We start from the raw sequence: 22547 nt of genomic DNA, 5'->3' as shown, positions 1-22547 counted from the left end.
GACATCTTAATGGACCCTTAATTGCCTCCTTACTTTCCCTACTGCCTGAATATTTAGCATGTAGAGTTAGCATGTTTACACAGACATCGCACATATATTTATAAATATATCTATAGGGATGTAGTTTGTTCTGTCTCCTTTTCACACCATAAAAATATAAAATAATATGTTTCCACTTTGGTCAAGACAAGATAATTTTGCTAAACCAATTAGGTGGCTGGTTCATTAGGCACTTTTCAAACCTAACATGAAAATAACTGTGAGCTAGTTAATGCCCAGACTACATCATTTTTCCATGTCTAACCTAGCTTCCCCCTAAACTCCGATGAAGGCATTATTTCCTCCAACCTTTCTCTTGCTCTCTTTCATTTAAAATGTCTTTTGTGTCCTTTATTGCTTCCGGTTTGGTCTGAGAATCATAGAAATCCTACAGATTCTTTTCTCAAGTGTCAGGAGGCTAGAGATTCAGACCTATTTACTTTTCATTGATCTTAGAAGTTAAAACCTTTGTGTAACTTTTCCTGTAAAATGATGGGGACCTTCCTAACCAGATGAAATCTCAACAAAGATTAGTAATTTTAGTTCAGTCTCTTCCTCCTGCTCTATTGGTGATTGTGTGCCCATGTATGTGTGTGTGTGTGCATGTATATGTTTGAGTCAGGGCATGTGTGGTTACAGCAACCCTAGCCTCCAAGTTAAGGACATCGTTTAGAATCTCTAAAACACTCTACCTAGTGTCTCTCACCCTGCTTCGGATTCCCTTCAGGGATGCCCAGAATCCAACAATTGCCTTCTGAGTTTTACATTTAGTTGTAGAAACTCCTGGTGATCTGGACTTTTTAGCTGCTCAGACAACTGGTTACAATTCTGATCTTCAGGTACACTCTGTGTTTTGAGCTTATTATATATTTTTATGCCTTATTTTTAAATCATATTTCATATTCATACCAGTCTGTGGTTAATCTTGTCCAGTATTTTTCTCATTGTATTTTTTTCTTATACTGCTTGATAAATAGGACACGAGACAACACCACTGCCTTCTTTCCAAGATGATTCTCTTCATCTAGAAAAGTCTCTTTTATGTATTACAGATGGGTCCTGTCACTCATTCCAGACAGTATCCAAACTCAGATTTCTAAAGAATAAATTATGAATTGTTTTAGTATGTGACGTGTCTCCCATGTGGTAGTAGTGATTACTTGCCATTCATTCATTCTTTCATTTATTCAACCAGGATGTATTGAGTGCCTCATTGCGGGAGCAGTCAGATATTCTTTAAATAGCTTGGAAATTAATGTGCATATTGAACTCTGGCAGTCACCTCAATTTTGTATGACATCAGCTTGATTAAAGGAAAATTTGACTTGGTAGCACAAGGGTTCAATTTGAAAACTCTTAGTGGCTAGATTTTTAAAATCACTTTAAGAAATACTCGGTGTCTATTGGAAAAAGGTGCTTTGAAAGAATGATATTGAGAAATCATGAGAAGCCAGGGGAAGGCTGATGATGTAGGTCAGGGTGAGGCAAGATGGAGCAATGCTTCTGTAGCGATGGTTGAGAGCTTGTGAGCAGGATAGAACTGTGATGCCTTGGATACGTGTTGAAGAGGAAGCCACGACAAATGCTACAAAGTGTGTTTGGAAACTGCAATGACTTGTTCATTCAAGGTGCAGGTTAAATAGCATTTATCCAAGAAAAGGGACTGTAGCTTCTAATCATAGATTTTTTTACTAGAAATATGCTAAGAATTCACCACTCTTTCGGTCTTTATTTCCGAGGAGATATTCTATTTCCTTGCCAAAATTTGCTTGCTCCAGTTTTTCCACTCGAGAAGTGAAGTTAAAAGGCAATGTCTTCAACCCAGAGTCCCATTTTCGTATTGCTCTGAGTGTCTCCAGATACCCGAGGTACCAAGCTTTTCTCATAATTAGAATGGGCTCTGCTCATACTTGGACGTGTGAGCAATTCTGTCTTCTAAGTTATTTATATTTGCAGTTTTACCCAAAATGTTGTGCTATGTTTAATAATAAAAATGTGGGAATCAACATGTAAATATTAAGAACAGAAAAACAGGAATGACAAAAGGACAGAATATTGTTTCAACTTAGTGCTATAAATAGGTGACCACAGAAAGCCGGAGTCCATAGTGTGAGTGACCTGTAGGAACTGGATAGAACAGAGAAGGATGAACTCGAAGCAACTCAAGGAAGGTGACCTCCGCAGAGAACCCAAAAAACCATGAAACTGTTTGATTTGGAAGAAGCAGCTAGGAGGGTGCACGTGTGTTCAGTTGCATCCAACTCTGCGACCCCAGGACTGTAGCCTCCAGGCTCTTCTGTCCATATTCTCCAGGCAAGCATACTGGAGCGGGTTGCCATGCCCTCCTCGAGGGGATCTTCCAAACCCAGGGATCGAACCTGAATCTCCTGTATTGGCAGGCAGATTCTTCACCACTGTGCCACCTGGAGCAAGAAAAATTAACTCAGTATTTTCAGTGACTTCCTAAATGCAGTAGAAAATTTTTGTTTTCTATTCCTTCTTTTGAGAATCAGCAAACTTGAGGAAATTAATCACTGTGGATGTAAAACAAGGGATAGGTGAGAAGTCAGACTTATGTGCTAAATTAAACACCGCAACATTCCATCATTTTTGTTTTAAGCTACTGTTTCTTTTGACCTAAGTGGCTTAATTTGCATGCAATATCCACTCCTTGCAAAAAGCCTTGGTGTAATAGGAGGTCAAAAGCATTTGGTATGAAATTAATTAACTACCTTCTAAGCAAGTTTCCCAAAGCATCAGTTTTGCCTTAGGATAGGGTCTGAGAAGGTTTGAAGTGGAAATGTTCTTTACAAGAGAAAAAGAATATTGGAAAAGAAATTAAAACCAAGGGGGAGTGGAAAGAGTTTCGGCACAGATGGCCTGGTTTGTGATGGGAAAAGAGGTCAGGTGTAATATAGCATTTCATTACATTTCTAAAATGAAAAATGCCTACATATTGGCAAGAAAGTCTGGTGTTCTGATTCAGCCAAGGAGGTCATGTCAAACTTTATCTTTTAAGGAAACAGATCATGTAATTGGTTGCTTGAGAGTAATTGAAAGTTGGCACAATTGGAGAGCCATTTCCCCTGAAGACTTGCTCCTCTTAAATTGAGCAAATGTCAGAAGCAGACATTAAAAGGGTAATGTTTGTCTTCTAATTCTCAAAGACTTTATTGTGTGTGTTTCCTGTGGACTTGTGTACATGAACTTTCCTAGGCTTGTGTAAACGGTTCATACCAGGCTGCCTCTGACCACTGATCCCTTAAATGGAAGCAGCATTTCAGAAATGATTAGTGGACTTGAAATAGAAGGAATGGTTAGAACAGTGATTCGTAACTCTTTCAGACCCAATGCCCTCTTTTCATAACAAGCATGTTTGTTTATTAGTGTTGGATTTTCATTAATTTTTTAAAAGCAGAAACATGAAATATAACACAAAGAACTTAATTGCTTTAAGCCTCCCTTTTTCTTTGTGTAAGAAAATTATATCCATCTATAGGTGGCTGAAGTTATCCATCACAGTTCTTTTTTAACAATAATATTTGCATTGATAGAATTTTGAGCTTTCTAGAAAAACACCACTATGACTTAACAATGTTTTGGGGAAGGATAAAAGGATTGTTTGGTGATTTTTAGCTTCTGGATTTTCTTTTTAAAATATTCAATCAGAGACTTCTCTGATGGTCCAGTGGCTAAGACTCTGCGCTTCCAATGCAGGGGCCTGGTTTGATCCTTGGTCCAGGAACTAGATTTCATTTGCCTTAACAAATAGTTGGCATGCTAACACGAAGATTGACAATCCTGGGTGCGGAAACTAAGACTTGGCCCAGGAGAGTAAATAAATAGAAACATTTAAAAAAGTTAAAAATCCAATTAAAACATGTGCAGGGTTTTAAACATTCAAGTATTGCTAAAAGGCTTTCCACATAAGCAAAAATCAGTTCAGTCGCTCAGTCGTGTCAGACTGTTTGCGACCTCATGGACTGCAGCACACCAGGCCTCCCTGTCCATCACCAACTCCTGGAGCTTACTCAAACTCATGTCCATTGAGTGGGTGATACCATCCAACCATCTCATCCTCTATCGTCCCCTTCTTCTGCTTTCATCTTTCCCAGCATCAAGGTCTTTTCCAATGAGTTGGTTCTTCACATCAGGTGGCCAAATATTGGAGTTTCAGCTTCAACATCAGTCCTTCCAATGAATATTCAGGACTGATTTCCTTTAGAATGGACTGGTTGAATCTCCTTGCTGTCCAAGGGACTCTCAACAAGTGTGTTGTCTTCTCCAACACCACAGTTCAAAAGCATCAATTCTTTGACACCCAGCTTTCTTTATAGTCCAACTCTCACATCCATACATGACTACTGGAAAAACCATAGCATTGACTAATCGGACCTTTGTTGGCAAACTAATGTCTCAGCTTTTTAATATGCTGTCTAGGTTGGTCACAGCTTTTCTTCCAAGGAGCAAGTATCTTTTAATTTCACGGCTGCAGTCACCATCTGCAGTGATTTTGGAGCCCAAGAAAATAAAGTCTATCACTGTTTCCACTGTTTCCCCATCTATTTGCCATGAAGTGATAGGACTGGATGCCATGATCTTAGTTTTTTGAATGTTGAGTTTTAAGCCAACTTTTCCACTCTCCTCTTTCACTTTCATCAAGAGACTCTTTAGTTCCTCTTTGCTTTCAGCCATAAGGGAGGTAGGTGTCATCTGGTGGTAAGCGGCATTGCCATACTGTATCTTCCAGCCCTCAATACCTGCTTCTTAGAGAGAACTCTCTTCAACTCTTAGCCTCTATAGTTTTAAATAACAGGTTTGCACTGCTTTTTCTTTTCTTAAGCTTTATTGAGATATAGTTGATAATAACATTATAATAGATTTAAAGCATACATCATAATGAATTGATATGCATATATATTGTGAAAGGGTTCCCCCATCTAGTTAATTAACACATCCTTCCCCTCCCATTGGAGAAGGAAATAGCAACCTATTCCAGTATTCTTGCCTGGAAAATCCTGTGGACAGAGGAGCCTGGTGGGCTACAGTCCATGGGTTCACAGAGAGTTGGCCACGACTGAGTGACTGAGCACACATGTGCCCTTCACACAATTACTTTTGTGTGTGTGTGAGAACATTTAGGTTCTATACTCATAGTGCATTTCTATTGTACAACACTGTATTATAGTTATGTAACTCTAGTCATCATATTATATATTCGATTTTCAGAACTTATTCATCTTAAAACCTTATTTATAAAAAAAATTGTGTGATAATGGATGTTCATTAAACTTACTGTGGTGATCGTTTTGTGATACAGGCACACACCAAATTATTTTGCTTTATACCTAAAATGAATACAGTGTTACATGTCAACTTCATCCATGTCAATAAAAAGATGAATATTTTATTTTTAAATATTTTAATTCCCATACAGCAAAATTATTAATAGCTTCTGTTTTTGTGTACAGTTCTGACTTGTAATACATGTATTGATTCACAGAAACACATCACAATGAAGTCAAATAGAAGTTCCATCACACCAGAGAGTTCCCTTGTCCTGATCAGACCTTAGCCCCCACCCTAACCATTGACCTATCTGTAACTTGTCACAACAGTTCTGCCTTTTCCAGAATGTCATATGAATGGGATATGGGATCATATAGCATGCAATCTTTATAGACTGGATTCTGTTGAGGCTCAATTCTCCCTTGCTTTTCCATGGGTCTCGTGACAAACTTTATTCCTGACTATCATTGTGAGACTCTGTTATGATAATTTCAAGTTTGTTTGGTAAGATAGAGACAGGGGGAAGATTTATTTCAGACCACTATTTTAAGGATTAGGTCTCTCTATAAGCAAAAGTTGAGCAGGATTACTTAGAGCCCCCTTTATAAGATTGGGGTTTTCTAAGGTGTCATTCCTCAACTATGACAAAAATCCACTGTTTTTGTTTAAACCTACATTTGTCTTGCATTTTGCCCATGGGTTAGGAGCTAGGGGAACGTTTTCCAACATGAAACTCATGCTGGCTGCTACACTGTGAGAAGTAAAGTCCTTCCTCTCTGATTCCTATTTTCTGTCTCCAACTATGAAACTGATAGATTGTTAGCTTGCAAATTGAGTAAGTCCTCAGACCCTTCATGATTCTTTATGCTCCCTCCATTTAGCAAAATGCATTTTAATTCATTATGTTATGCTCCCTCCATTTAGCAAAATGCATTTTAATTCATTATGTTATTGTGTGTATCAGCAATGTATTCATTTATTGGGGCTGCAGCAACAAAGTGTTGATTTAAAACAGTAGAAATCTATGGTCTTCCAGTTCTCCAGGCTAGAAGTCTGAAATCAAGGCATCATTTCTCCCTCTGAAACTTGTAGGGGAATTCTTCCTCATTCCTTCCTAGCTTCTGGTAGTTTGCCAATCATCTTTAGTGTTTCTGGCTTGCAGCTTTATTATTGCAATCTCTGCCTTGGTTGTCACGTGGCATTTTCCTTGGGTTTCTCTGTCTTTACATGGCTATCCTGTTATAGGGTCACCAATCATATTGGATTAACGGTTCATCTTATTTCAACTCGACCTCATCTTAATTAATTACATCTGCAACAATTCTATTCCCAAATAGGGTCACATTCTTAGGTACTGAGGATGGGAATGTCAATATATATTTTGGGGGGTACATAATTCAACCCCATAACAAATAGTTTGTTTCCTTTTACTGTTAAGTAGTATTCCATTGGGGCTTCCATCCTAGTGGCTCAGTCATAGAAGAATCTGCCTGCAGTGAAGGAGGCATGGGTTCGATCCCTATATGGGGAAGATCTTCTGGAGAAGAGAATGGATATCCACTCTAGTATTCTTGCCTGGAAAATACTTCGGCCAGAGGAGCCTGGTGGGCTACAGTACACGGGATCGCAAAGTTGGACGTGACTGAGCCACTAACACACCCTTTTGCTTTCATTTCATTGAACTGGATGTACCACAGTTTGTTTATCCATGTATCTGTTGAAGGGCATTTGGGTTGTATAATTTGGGTGCTTATGTATGATGCTGCTATAAACATCTGTGTATAGAGTTTTGTGTGAACAGTAATGTTCATTTCTCTAAAGTAAATACCTAGGGGTGGGACTGTTGGGTCATATGTTAACTTTATCTGAACCTGTTTAACTTTGTAAGAAACTGTTTTCCGAGTGGCTGTATCAGTTTGGATTTCCACCAGCAACGTACGAGAGGTCCAGCTGCTCTGCATCCTTGCAAGCACTTGATATTGTAATTAAAAATTTTTTCTCTGTGTTTTGTTTTGCCATTTCACATAGATGTATAGTGCTTTCTCGTTGTAATTTTATATTTCCCAGTGACTAATAATATTGAGCATCTTTTCATATGTTTATTTGCCACCTGTATAATTGTTTGATATGTTTGTTCAAATCTTTTGCTCATCTTTAAATTGGTTAGTATGTTTGTTGTTGCTTTATTAGGAAAAATTTGTGTATATTTTTTATATGTACATCTCTTGATAGAGATGTAATTTGAATACATTTTTCCCAGACTATTTTTTGTTCTTTCATTTTCTTAACAATGCCCATTTACAAAGCAAAGACATTTTTAAGTATTATGCAGTTCAATTTATTAATTTTTTTCTTATATGACTTGTGTTTTTTATATCGTACATGTGAAATCTTTGCCTAATCCAAAGTCACAGAAGTATTCTCCTATGCTTTCATCTAAAGATTTTATGCTTCATGTTTTAAAATTTGAGTCTATGATCCATTTCAAGTTAATTTTTGTATAAGATGTGAGGTTGAATTCACTGGTTTCTTTTTTTTTTCATCAATGAAACTTGTTGTTCCAGTATCACTTGCTGAAAAAATTATCCTTTCTCCATTGAACTGCTTTTCACATTTCTCATTTGACCATTTGTGTGTGTCTATTTCTGGACTTTATTCTGTTCACAAGCTTGTAAGTTTGTAGTCATGGATGCAAACTATTATACATACGGTGGATAAATAGCAAGGCCCTAGTGTATAGCACAGGGAACTATGCTCAATACCTGATGATAAGCCATAATAGAAAAGAATATGAAAAAAATGTATATTATGTATAACTAAATCACTTTGCTGTACGGCAGAAATTAGCAAAACAGTGTAAGTCAGCTATACTTCAATTAAACAAGTTTTTAAAATAGATAAACCATTTGGAAAAAAGTTACTTAAGAGACAAAAAAAATTTACCTTAATTATTTATTGCTAACTCTTCAAAATTCACTTAGAAACTCTTCCTTTCTTGCTTCTACCAATCAAACTATTTTGTTAAATTTTGTCTAATTCTTATCAGGTTCCTCCATGCAAAGATTCACCTCAGCCCACAAAGCCCTCTTACATATTATGCTTTTGTTTGCTCCTTCTAGATTTACTATGACCCTGCCAGGGTGGTATTTACATGACCATGGTAAGAAATAAATTAAGAAATAGTATAAACTTTGATTTATTTTCAATTTATTTTCATGGTGAAAGGAAGTAACACCAGGAGCTGCAATAGAATTTTTTATAGCTTATCAATGTTTACTTTTAATTAATTGAAAATATTTCATGAGAATCAACTTTTTAACATTTTCAGGATTCTAGATTTATTTTTAACTTATTCTTAATTGGAGGATAATTACTTTACAATGCTGTGTTGATGTCTGCCATCCAATTCATATATGTGATAATCTTTTGCAACTGTGAAGACAGAAGCCAAGAGAAAGTGTGAGAAAAAGCATGGAAAGAGCCTAGGTCCTTGATAATATTGAGCCACCAAACTAACCCCGGAGCCATACAGTCCCTTCTGTCCATGTCACAGACTGTAAATGTCTTAACGATTTGAGCACAGTTAATCAGGTATTGGAAAAGACTCTGATGCTGGGAGGGATTGGGGGCAGGAGGAGAAGGCAACGACAGAGGATGAGATGGCTGGATGGCATCACTGACTCGATGGACATGAGTCTGAGTGAACTCCGGGAGTTGGTGATGGACAAGGAGGCCTGGTGTGCTGTGATTCATGAAGTCGCAAAGAGTCGGACACGACTGAGCGACTGAACTGAACTGAACTGAACTGAATCAGGTATTTGGTCATTTGTAACTGAAAAACCTCCTGATACAAATAACTGATTTGGTTCCCCTTTCACCCCTCTCTCTCCTTTTGTGCCCACCACTCTTATGCTTTAACCATAGAGGTTGCGTGTGTGCTTAGTCACTCAGTCATGTCAGACTCTTTGAGACCCCATGGATTGCAGCCTGCCAAGGCTCTTCTATCCATGGAATTCTCCAGGCGAGAATTCTGGAGTGGATAGCCATTCCCTTCTCCAGGGTGTCTTCCAGACCCAGGAATTGAACTCAGGTCTCCTGCGTTGCAGGCAGATTCTTTGCCATCTGAGCCACTAGGGAACCCTAACCATAGGGGTCGACATATCACTATTTTTCTGGAGCTTCTTATTTGCTCTTACTTTTTCTTCCAGGCTGGAAAGCCTTCTGATCCCCTCCCTGATCATCCCTCACCTACCAACCCACCCTTATAGTAAAAGTCCCAACCAAATACCATTTCTTCTAGAAGGGTTTTCTGACTACATGAACCTCCCCAACTCCCACCACACTCACACATACCTCCAAGTACATTCATACACACACACATACACACAATCTTCATCTATAGAATATTTATTTTAAGGACCCATATGACTCAGTATGCTGCTAAATACTACATCCACAGCTAAAGTTTACTGAGTGATTATTTTGTGCCAGTTACCATGCAAGTACTTTATTTGCACTATGCTTTTTAATCTTCAAGGAAAGTTTATGAATTAATTACTCATATTGCCTTCATTTTACCAAGAACACAGTGAGGTTTAAAGAAGCTTAGGAAGTTTATCAAGGTCACACAGGTAACTAGTAAGCAGAGCTATAAAAATTCCAACTCAGTCCTAACTCCAGGCTGGGAGTCATATAGAGCACATTGCACAGAAGTGAACATGTGTCGCACAAAATACTGATTTCTTTTCACTGCTACTGTATCTTGTGAGAGGAGAGATTGTGACTTGAATTTCATTGCCTGTTCCTCTCTGCTCACACCTGCCGAGCACAAAGAGCTACACAATAAATGGATGGGCTGATCATATCAGAGTCCTTTTCTCTGAGAGCCAGAGTTCCTGCCCGCTTATCCAAGTGACATGCCAGGCTCCAGTTGCAGCCTGACCCTTTCTATAAAAACATCTATCTATGTTAGCTTTGGTCAGTCCTGTCAGAACTGGGGTAGGTTAATTCTCTCTAAGGCGTTAGCAGCTGACAGTGGCTTGTAGTGTTCTTCCCTACTGTGAATCTTTTAATAAAGGACTTCTGGAGAAAGTATTGTTGAAGTCAAAGGAATGACTTTCTCATAGTAAAACTTTAGGTACACTATGAGATTCTTAAAGATAAACCAGCTGGTGGTGATAGGGAGTGCAATTGTTATCAAAGGAGGAGTGATGTGGAAGAAACAGTCATTTCAATATGAAAGCATTTCCTTCACTTTGAGACACATGAGGTTTTTTTATTGATTCTTCACAGAAGAGTATCCGGAGTTACCACCTTGTCTGTTTTTTGGTAAGTCTTATAAACTTGAAAAGGCCACCACATCCTCCCCATAACCTGTCTAGTAGTGGATGTTGAGGTTTACATAAATACTTTAAGTTTCCATATTTTCATCTAAATTAATATTCATTAAACTGTAAGCAAAACAGCAATACATGCATGCTAAGTTGCTTTATTTGTGTCCAACTTTTTGCAACTCTATGGACTGTGCCCTGCCAAGCTCCTCTGTCCATGGGGTACTACAGGTAAGAATACTGGAGTGCGCTGCCATTTCCTTCTCCAGGGGATCTTCCCAGCCCAGGGAGTAAACCCACATCTTTTACATCTCCTGCATTGGCAGGCAGGTTCTTTACCACAAGCACCACCTGGGAGGCTATTGACATTGTGAACAGTAAAATATTTGTCCACGCCAGATACTCTGTTGAATTAGAGAGGACTGAACTTTAAATTTTCTATAGAAATAAAGTAGGACATCGTTTCTCAACTTGTCTGATTGTAAGAATTTTGGTGATGCTCATTAAAATATAGATTCCATTCCAGACCTTCAGGTCCAAGGAGAGACTTATGAGAAAGAGTGGGAAAACTGAGGTAGGGTAAGTTTTTTCACTGTCTAATAAGGGTTTGCCACTTGGACTCTGGGGTAACCCATATCTTGAGATCACGCTGAAAACATTTTCATTCTCTTTCCCTCCCTGCTATTCTTCCAAGAAATGTTATGCCAGGCACTGTTACATGCTGAGAAAACAAAGATAAGCAGCAATTCTTGCTGAAGTGTCAGACAAAGACAATGGACAATTAAACAGTGTATTAAATGCTAAAATAGAGGCAGTAAAGGACACTATGCATTTAAGAGAGGAGGAAATGCCTGGTCCGAGTATTTAAGGTAAATTTGACATCCATAAAGGAGAGGTCATTCCACATAGAAAGATGTATGAATAAAGACCTAGAGGCTTAAGGAAACCTGGTGTTTTCTGAACACTGTTAAATGTCTGGCATGGCTGAAGCTCAAGTTCCGGTTGGGGAAAGTGGGGGTAGAACAGGAAGAGTCAGATTGTGAACTGCCTCACGTGCTGCCTTGAAGATGTTGGACTTAGCGCTGTTGGTAAAGTTGAACTGTTTGGGAAGAAACCTACATGCCCCTTGCACTTAATATAAACTGATTTCAGAATATAACGATAAGAACCTCTTAAAACTGGAGTTTAAGACAACTTGCTTTGCGCTAACCTTATATAATAGTCTTTGAGCTTTCTAATCTAGTGGAGACTCTTCTCAGCAGACATCTTATATAGAACACAGCGTACAAAACAGATTAACAGGCTGTTTTGGCTATGCAGAAAGCTCAGCCCCGTGACATTCCTGTAAACATGAGGTTCCAAGGAACAGTCTGCAAACCAAAGTTCTGTGCTCCCCAGAGACTGGATAATTAGATGGAATTGGACTCTTCCTGTTGGAAGGCAGCTTCAATATTATCTCTGAAGGGAGCACCTTCTGCTGTATCTAGCATGGATGGCTCTTTTCATGAAGCATTGTTCAGAAGATGCTTGTGGCACTGAATTGAGTCTGCCTAGGTTTTACTCCTTCCTGTGAAGGGGAGGCCTCCACTTTCTTCTAAAGTTTACTCTCTAGTTAAGCTGCCTCATTCACTAGCAACATCTATGGTCAGCAGGCATCATTCTGATTTGAGCACGGTCTTCTGGAATAATCAACTCAATGTTAAGGCTATTATATCTCTTTCCCTTTACCTTTTAAGCTTCTTTAATTGTTCCTTAAAATAGCCCCTCTTCCTTGCTGGGTCCCCATTTTCCCACATGATACCAATTTGCCAGTATTGCCTCTTGAAAATGCCATCACCAGGAATATGACCATTTCTTTGGCCACTTCTTGTCTCCCATTGGAGAAAGAAATGGCAACCCACTCCAGTATTCTTGCCTGGAGAATTCCTTGGATAGAGGAGCCTGCCTAGCTACAGTTCATACGTTGCAGAGTTGGATATGACTGAGTGACTTTCACTTTTCACTTTTGCCTGCTAGGGGCTTCTGTGGTTGGCATTACCTCAAGATTTATATAAAAGGAATTAAGATGAAATAGCAAGTAAAAATGGCATTACAAAGCAGCTCAGCCTTAAGCCAGACACTGTCTTACTATTTTAGTAAGACAGAATGCTAACATTTAACATTGTAATGAAAATTGATAGGCTGTCAAGATTGTCGGGCTTCCCTGGTGGCTCAGTGGTACAGAATCCACCTGCCAATGCAGGAGACGTGGGGCTCAATCCCTGGGTTAGGAAGATTCCTTGGAAAAGGGAATGGCAACCCACTCCAGTGTTTTTGCTTGGGAAAATAATCCATGGGGCTGCAAAAAGCTGGACACGACTTAGCGGCTAAATAGCAAAACTGCCAGGCATTTGTGTGTGTGTGTGTCTGCGTGTGGAAAAAATACTAGCTTAGAACAATCCAAGGAACACAGCAGAGGCTGTCTTCTGGGGCATGAATAAAGTCGAAGGCTACCTACAATAGGAAAAGGACAAACGTTAGTCTGGGTATCGCAGATTGGCCCAGCTCAACGGGCTTCCAGTCTTGAAACAAATGCAGGCAGGCAGGACAAGCTTCAAGGTCCCTGCTTCTCAGCGGAGTATGACAAGAGGGATCCAGCACATGGGAGACATTGAACTAGTCAAGGACAAGTGTGAGACGTCCAAGTCATCCCCATGGTACAGTCCCCCCTGTGGCACTGGCTTCAAGGTGGGGCCCTAGTTTCTAGGCAGAAGATGGATGCGTCCTCAGGTTTATAATTTCACATAAATGCGGTGGGGAGAGAAGGGAAGAAATGTATCGGGAAAAGATCCTTCTGGGGGATTCGGTATCAGCACGACACTCTCTAGGCTGTTAGCACGCGATGTTTCCCCTCTGACATGCTGTCCTTGGGAACCCCACAGTCGACACCTGGAGAGGTTCCTCCCTTCGTCACTTTGCTCCTCGTACAAGTTCAGTGTCTGAAGATTTTTCTTTCTTTTCTTCAAAAAATATTTTAAAAGACTACGAAAGTGAAGTGAAAGAAGTGAAAGTTGCTCAGTCTGACTCTTTGCGACCCCATGGGCTATACAGTCCATGGAATTCTCCAGGCCAGAATACTGGAGTGGGTAGCCTTTCCCTTCTCCAGGGGATCTTCCCAACCCAGTGACCGAACCCAGATCTCCCACATTGCAGGCAGATTCTTTACCAGCTGAGCCACAAGGGAAGCCCAAGAAAATTGGAGTGGGTAGCCTACCCTTCTCCAGCAGATATTCCCTACCCAGGAATCAAACTGGGGTCTCCTGCCTTGTAGGTGGATTCTTTACCAACTGAGCTATCAGGGAAGCCTTTTAAAAGACTATAAGTAGAGGATATTTTAGGTAAGAAAACTTGCTGACTTGGGGTCAGTCAAATCTAGCTCTTAATCCTTGAAAAGCTAGATAAAAATTCTGCACTGGGTTTGAACCCCATGAGATGTAAGTCACCTTGGGGGAGGGTGAAGAAGGGCAGAAGACAGAAGGCTGTGTGTGTGTGTTTAGCCAAAGAGTCACTGGAACAAGCAACTTAAGAAACCAACAGCATCCCCAAAGGCGAAGGAGATAGAGCTAATACCTGATGATCAGGCATGTTATCTCTTTTAGAGAAAAAACTTCAGCTCTACATTGATTTCTCTGATAGACTGAATTATTATGCAAAAATATACGCTATAACTTTCCTAACTACTGAGCAGAAAGACCAGGCAATACTCACATCAAACGCTTATTTTAATGTCAAATGTTTATTTCTATGCCATAGTTGCCTCAGCACAATTTGTAAAAGAAAGGAATCCAAAGAAAAGATTTTTTTTTTTTGGTTGGGATATTTTCTCTGCAGTTATAAGAAAGAAAATAAACACCTTGGTATCAGAATTACCATTTTTCATATCATTCTAATAAATATCGCATCTAAATATTTTCCTTGGGTGTCATTTTTTTAAAGGATGGAAAAATACCCACAGGGGGAAAAAGGCTTGAATTCATCAAAATAAATTTGGGATAGTCTTTGCCAGAGAATATATCTAGAACATCTTTGTTTTGGTACACTATATCACTAATTGCCATACTCTTATTATTTAATATAACAGGCATACTTTATTACATAAAACAAAGTGCAGTGAAAATGAACAATGTTAGAAACAAACTAATATTTGGTGTATCTTAAATCTTCAGGTGATTAGATATTAGCTGAAGCGCCAGGATACAAATTTCACTATTGATACAAATGCAATTCTCTTCTGCGGTGAAAATGCACTTAGTAGCTGAGTTCTTTTTGATTTAGCAGACAGGGCATCCAATACAACTGAAACAACCTGATAACAATTTTTTTTTTTTTCTCAATAAAAAGGAATGCTCTGGTTCTTAACTGGCTCCCATCTTCAAGGGAGCCAGAAGACAGCATTTGCTCTTTCAAGATTTTTCTCTTGTCTGATTTGACACACAGAGCCACCAAGATTCTTACAGTGGAAGTAGGCACCACACCTGAGAGCACGAGGCTCTCAGACAAGCCAGTTAGAGTCAGTCTATGATGCCTGCGGTGGGCCCAGCACCTAGAGACAGCATGGTGGTTGTGCATGTAAATCCTTTCAGCAGACTCAGGGAAAGGAGGAGAGTTCTTTAAGTTCATGCACATTTTATTGAGTAGTAATATAAAATGCTTTTTTCTTTTTCATTGTTACAAGTGCATGCTTTGATTGCCAACATCTCAGAAGTCAAATTACAAAGGCAAGGCTTTAGGCTGTAGTGAATTACTTGGGCACTTATACAATTTTTAAAAAATATGAATGGACTTTTGTGGTGGTGGTTGTTTTCAGAATGAACCAGTTGTAACCCGTAACTGATATACAAAGGGAAAAAAGTGAAAAAAGTACATATTTTGTGGCACATGACAGAACAGAACAAAATAACTAAACCGTTATGACGTTAACAGTTACCATGCATTTAGAGTTCCACATGTAACTACAAACTTATTTAAATTTCACAAGGTTTGCTAAACATGCTAACCATCTATATGTGCACTGACAAGCTTATGTTAAAAACTTTTAAGAACACTCTCCCCTTTAGATTTTTTTCAAAGCTTTTTTTTGATTACAAAATTTCAAAGGCATGAAGCATTTTAGAGAATATAAAGTACGCCAGTATACATACATTTCCAGTATATGTCAGACCACTAAGCGCATTACAGTCTCATACAGGCCGATACAGCCATTTTGTTTCTTAAAAAACATGCATAGGCAGATTTTTTTTTTTTTACAGAATATAGATGCTTTATCACTGTACTTAATATGGTGTCTTGTTTACTATACTTAAAAATGCACCACTCATAAATATTTAATTCAGCAAGCCACAACCAAGACTTGATTTATCAACAAAAACCCCTAAATATAAACAGCAAAAAAAAAAAAAGAAAAAGATAGAAGTAATTATTCCAGTTTTTTAAAACTTAAAGAAAAGGAAAGGAAAGGTATTCATTGCTAAAGTAATATGTGTTATATGGAAAGAAAGGCATTCAAAGCACACTAAAGAAACCTGAGGTAAGCATAATCTGTACAAAATTAAACTGTCCTTTTTGGCATTTTAACAAATTTGCAACATTCTTTTTTTTTTTTCTTTTTCTGTTTTTTTTTTTTTTTTTTTTTTTTAAGACTGCCTAATTCATTTTATAGCCATTGTCTGACAAGAGTAGCAAAACATTATCAATAAATAGTCCTTATTTAGTTTGTACATCATTTTGTTAAAAATGGTTGATGTCATCCATTTTTAGTGCTGCAACTGTAAACGTACAATAGAGTAAGAAATTAGACAAAGTTTTCGTGTCCAGTAACATAATAAAAGACCTCTCGTTAACCTAGCTAGAAGTCCCCCAATGCAGTAGGAAAACATGTACATTCCCCTAACATTGCAGTATATACTAGCATTAGCTTTCTTTTAAAATTTTTTTTCCCTATAAGCATTTTTTAAAAGGCATACCCAAAAGAGGTGTTTAATCACCACCCCCACCAAAATATAGTTTATAATTCTCTCTCTCTCTTTTTTAATGATAGTGTAAACTGAATCCAACTCCTGGCCCCAGAGCAAATAAGCTACCATCAGAGGCAAGAACATCCAACTGCTGATACGCAGCCATCCCCATTAGGCCCTGCAGCTCAAAAAAAAAAAAAAAAAAAAAAGGTGAACAGGAAGTGGTCACTGGATATTGCTGCTATTACTGCCATTGCTGTCCGTGCCGTTAGTCTCTGAGGCGAGAGCCTTGTTGATGGAGTTAAGGTTGGCGTCAGAGGGCATGGCATCTCTGCGAGGTGGCATCCTCTCGTTAATTCGGTCTAAGCCCTTGGCCTCCTCGAAGCTAGTGATCTTATGTTGTGGTGAAAATCCTTTGATAGCTAAACGGAAAATCATTAAGAAAAGAAAAATCAGGGTTAGCCAGAGGAACACAAAGGGCACAGCTGTTGCATCAGGTGATGTTAGAAATTTCGCAGTGAGAGAGGGAATCCTTTAGTAGAGAACAAAGTGACGGGACCTGAACACAACACAACAGACTCCTTACCATACCCGAAGATAACCGAGAGGTTTGGTAACAGCCAATGTCTCTTGCCAACCAAAATGTCCTCTTCAAGTTAGTAAGATGTAAAGGTTTTTCTTGTCTTCATGAATGGTTAGATCCACAAAGTGGTATATAAAAAGGAAGGTTGCTACCAGTAATAGGTCTCTAGGCCCAGCATCCACTGGCCACATCCTTGGCACAATTACTGTTTTAAATGCCCTAACCCAGAGAGGCAGGACACGGCCCTACTTTGACTATTCCATTGTGCCAGTGACGGCAAATTCAGTAGACTCACTGAAGCAGCTAGACCTAGAAATCTAGTAAAGAGCTTACAGCAGAAACTAAAAGCAGCTACAAAAGGAATGAACTTGGGGCATTTCCATGCCCTCTCAGCATCCCAGAGAGATTTTCTTGGCAAACAATTCAACGGTTGCATGGAAAAAAAAAAAAAAAGAAATTATAAACACCTGCTTCTCCACTCAACTTAGGAAATATGTGGAGTGGATGACAAGGTAAAAGAAATTGAGAAAAATCAAGATCAGATCACTAAGCAGAAAAATTTGGTCTTTCCGTCGGCAGCAAACAGGCCAAACTGATGTTCATCTGGTCTATTGCATAAATTAAAGAAAAACTTTTTCTTAGTAGATCAACGTAGATGTTAAGTGATGGTTCACAAATCACAAAGGGAAAACACTTTGCAAAAATGAATGGGAATGGTTTGGGCCTTATCCAATGAAAACATGGTATTTTCAAAAGGGGAGCACTGATATTTTATTTTTTTTTCCAGTTATCCTACTATGCTCCAGAGATAGATAAAGCATTTGCACAAGAGACTTAAGGTTTTCTTCAATAGGTGCACCAACCAGTGAGCTGAAAATAAAGTACATAAATGGGGAACCATACATAAATGGGGAACACCAGATTGCTTTACTCCCTGTGAAAACGCAAGCCAGACACTGAAGGGCCAATCACCAGTGTTGAATTGGGCCGCATCTCCATGGCTGATGAAGGACAATTTCATTGTACCTTTATCCTTCCTACCCTATTTGAGAAAAAAAGGAAAGCAGTTTCAAGCCGAAACTTTGCTAGCCACTCCCACACAAATGTACAGTGCTTTTCATTAGTATGGATGAGATTCTTAAAAGATGGACACAGTTGCTTCCAAACTCGTTAAACGATGAGAAACAGTTCGTTCCCCCTCTGCATTTTAAAGGTTAGCATCATGGTGATTAGTCAACTATGAGAGGAAGAAGATAGGGAAATGGGGAAAGACCAAGGCCCAAAGCAAAGCTTTTTAATTCTTCTCGAATTCAGTCAGAAATCACAAAAATAACAGAGCTGTCTAATGAGCACCCACCCTGAAAATGAACTCAGTTATTTTCAGGGACAAAAGCAGTATCTACTGTTTTGCTAAACTACTATGAATATCATTTCATCATAATGAATAAATATAAAAAGTTAGTCATCATAATTGATGATGTGATTTTATGAATTGAAATGGTAAAAGTGCAATCTCTTTTTTAGGTTGTGTAAGGTTTGAAAAGCCAATAGAGTGGGAGCACAGAATTTCAAAATCTAGCGAGAACAAGGGCTATGTCTGGAATAGGGCTCCGTTTCTAATCATTCTGTCTATGCTGGTCTGGAAGAATGTGTGCTCTGCTGTAGTTGCTGGTCAGACAATGGGTATTAGCAATTTACATTGGTAGTATACTTAACACAACACAGAGTCACAGAAACCACAGAAAACAGCCAAACTATCAACGAGAATGCACACTGCAGATTAGAATTTGCCAAGAGGAATAGAGAATTCCCACATAAATAGCAGTTTATTCACTGCTATTTAGGAAACAGTTGTATTTTCTCTTACAGTGCTATCATTTCCCCTACTGTATCCAAATCACATACAAATGAGAGAGTCTGAAGTGGCACATTTTACATCATATCAAAGGAACATATCACACAATTTTGGGAACAATGAAACATTATCTTGCAAGAACAAAATACAACTGAAGAATTTTGTTTTAAAGGGGAACTTCAAATTATTCTTTTTAAAATTTTCAGGGGATATGGTATGTATCATATTCAAAACTATTTGGATAAGCAGTAACTTGACATTTAAAATGTAACTTGACATTTAAAGAGCACAAAAGAAATTGCGCGAGGTCCACTCTGGTGTCACTGAGCAGGGCTGGGGCGCAGTCAGTGCTGTGCGTATCTCGATTTTCCTGAGGCTCGCAGCACAGTGCATGGTGCAAAGCAGACACTCAGTGGACATTAACCAGCTGAGTGACGACAATATTCACTATGCTTGTTACCGGTCACTTGCACGGCCACTAGATATTTTTGAACTCTTTAAAATATCTTGGTGGTGCTAGCTGTCCTACAAATACCAGTAGGTTAAAATTTCATAAGACTAGCAGAACTGTTTATCTTGAATACAGCTGTCTCTTGGGATATTTTTTAGAGACAAAAATTAATGTTGAACTACAACAAAGCACTATTCAAGTGAACTTTTGTTTTTTGCTAGAAATTTCTGGAGACTAGATTTCATAAAGCTATTTTTATCCTCTCCTTTTCAGTACTGACTGAAAGTGATTTGAGGGAGGGACATGGTTCAGCTCAAAGAATATTGTTTTATCCATTGTTTGTCAGAACGGCTGCCATAACCCCCACCCCACATGTTCAAGATCTGTTATCCTTTTGTTTTCTGTGATTATACTAGGATCATTATATACAAAGTCAAACATAGCTTTAAGGGAAAAAAACAAACAAACAAACCAGAAAAGGACATTTTCCCCTTTAAAGCAAGAACATTTTGGTTAATACTGAGCCACAACTGTTAGCCCAACACCCACACACTCTTTACAAGCTACAGCAAAAAAAAAAAAAAAAAAAAAAAAAAGGAAAAAAGAAAAAAAAGAAAGAAAGAAAGAAATGAATACACCCAGCAGAGCCCTTATCTGTTGCAGGTACAACAGAAAGGGGACTGGCCAATTTACCTTCATCAGCCTCAATAGCCTCAACAGTAGCTGAAGAGAAGAAAGGGGGTGCAAAATGAATGAGAAAAATGAGCAGAGGATTTTTAACTCTAAGAACAAATCAGTGACGATCAAGGGAGCTAAGATGATTAGTGTTCCTGTAAGTGCTGGATTCTGGCACAGACAACAAAACAGAAATGCTAAAAAGAAAGAAAAAAAAAACCCACGAAAATGATGTTTTTTTTTTTTTTTTAATGAGCTGGATACACATATCTGAGTGAACCGCTTTGGATTTTGCTCACTAAATAAATGACCACATGATTAACCCTTTAGGAAAACACTCAGGAAAGGTTTCTTTGACTTAGACTGAATCTACAAGGGACTAGGTCAATCGAAAATGTGCATCTGACTCACGCGAAGTATGAAAAAATCCACTGCTATGACTGGTGATTTACAGTTTTAAAATGTCCCCCCAAATGGCAAAACTTGAAGCACTGCCATATTGTCAGTGGAATAATTCACACTATTTAATATTAAATAGCACAATTTCCTAGTGGAATGGAAAAGCAGGGGGCATGCAAATTAAGAGCTGCCTCCGAGTTGATGACACGTGTGACTCTAAAGACAAACACTGAACATGTTTCAAGTGTGAGGGAAAAAGGAACAAGGAAGAGGAAGGGGATGGGATAGTCTGGATGTCTTCTGCCAGGTAACCCAGTTTACAATCAGTTTTCCTCACTGGAATATTATTTTTAGAAACAAAACTCTTGAAATGTTACCATCAAGTGGTAGCATGCCAGTAGCAGCAATAATTCTATTAGCATTTTAAAGAAAAGTCAGTCTAAATACTGAAACCTCAGCATATTTCAGAGGCAAAACTTTAAAAGCCCATTGCTTTATCAGCAATTTTTAAAATAAGCTTAGGGTCTATATTCTTGCTATACAGGTGCATGAGTTTTTCTATGTTATCAAGGTTAGGGGATATTTCCCTAATTAAGTGCTAAAATGCAAAACTCTGTAATTCCACAATGTTTAATATTAAAATCCTACCCCTTGACTTTAATTTGCATGTTTCTTCTAATTTACGGTTTTAAGACTAGAGCAACTGCCAAATGTGCACTATAATTTACTTACAGTGCATTCTAAATTCCTTATGATAAAAACGTATGATGGTTACCACTATGGAGAAAAACCAAACAGTAAAACTTTTAGTAGTTTCCCCCTTTTAGACAAATTTAAGCGAATCAGACAATGAGTTCTGAAACTGTATTAGTGTACATCATTTAAAATATACACTGACTTTTCAAATTCTCAGGACTAACAAGGTTGTAAAACCTTATGTCTGCTGTGGGTATGTGCTTGAGTGTGTGTAAGTTCAACACCAAATGGCAAACAAATGGATCTAAAATAAAACAACAGAACAACTAAAAGTTCCAGGTTAAAATACAGGTGAAAATCTGAAAACAAAACAAAGAATTGTAAGAACTCAAGTCACTTAAATTTAAAAGTAAAGCAAAAGAATCTGGAGTTGCACCAGCACCAACACATATTAGACGTGTGTACTGTCCATTATTGAGTGTACTCTTCTAAAGCAACTGTGATCCATAGTTTCTGATAATACACTCGCTGTACTGTAAAACTGTGCTTCTCAGAAACTATGCAGGTTTTAGTTAATTAGGTAGCTGTGCATTTCGTGCATATAAATTATGATGCATATGATAAATAAATATGCCAGTGTTCTTAGAGCATGTTTACTTTGGTGGGAAAATTTTTGATTTTTTCCTTCAAAGTTACTAAAATAATTTTTTTAGCGATACATTAAACAGGGGATTTATTTATTTATTTACTGTGATATTTTCCTACTCTCATTTAGAAATTTTTTTTCTTTTGGTGGAAACTCAAATACATTGATGTTGGAATAAATTCACATGAAAATAAAGAAAATTTTAGTGATGCTGCTAGGAGGTGACCGTTTAGCAGTACCGCATCCATGAAGCTGGGCATCACTCTGTGTAGAAGAGCTGTACCTAAATAACATAACCATAGGAATACCAGGATCTTCCAAACTGAGGGACAGGAATAGAAAAGAAAACACACACACACAAAAAAAAGATTCAGGGAAAGATACAGGAAAATAAGCAAGAGGCTGAGACTGTTTTAAAACCTTAGAGCGTATTTTTGTTTTCATTTTTTTTCTGTTAGGGTCTAATCTAAAAGCAAAATTTCCATAAAGTATGCTGAAATGGTACTTTAATTAATGAGAATATTGGTAAAAATAGATAACAAAAGTAACAAAAGTAAAAGAGCACATTGACTGGGCTGTCTAATACAGTAG

General features: G+C 38.2%; 1 protein-coding gene across 2 annotated transcripts in view; it reads right to left on the bottom strand.

Moving 5' to 3' along the window:
• Nucleotides 1-14414: 14414 nt before the first annotated feature.
• Nucleotides 14415-22547, bottom strand: part of PPP3CA (protein phosphatase 3 catalytic subunit alpha) — a 323853-nt gene continuing 315720 nt past the window's right edge. Inside the window, exons 13-14 of one of the 2 annotated variants that reach the window (XM_006070039.4) lie at nucleotides 20234-20263; nucleotides 14415-17073 (exon numbers count right to left, since the gene is read on the bottom strand). In XM_006070039.4, the coding sequence (XP_006070101.1) occupies nucleotides 16877-17073; nucleotides 20234-20263 (227 nt within the window). In that variant the 3' untranslated portion in view covers nucleotides 14415-16876. The remainder of the gene's footprint in view (nucleotides 17074-20233; nucleotides 20264-22547) is intronic. The other variant, XM_006070040.4, reaches the window with a different exon arrangement.

Source organism: Bubalus bubalis, chromosome 7 (assembly GCF_019923935.1).
Source record: "Bubalus bubalis isolate 160015118507 breed Murrah chromosome 7, NDDB_SH_1, whole genome shotgun sequence".
Taxonomy (NCBI): Eukaryota; Metazoa; Chordata; class Mammalia; order Artiodactyla; family Bovidae; genus Bubalus; species Bubalus bubalis.
This window is presented reverse-complemented; position numbering and strand designations above follow the sequence as displayed.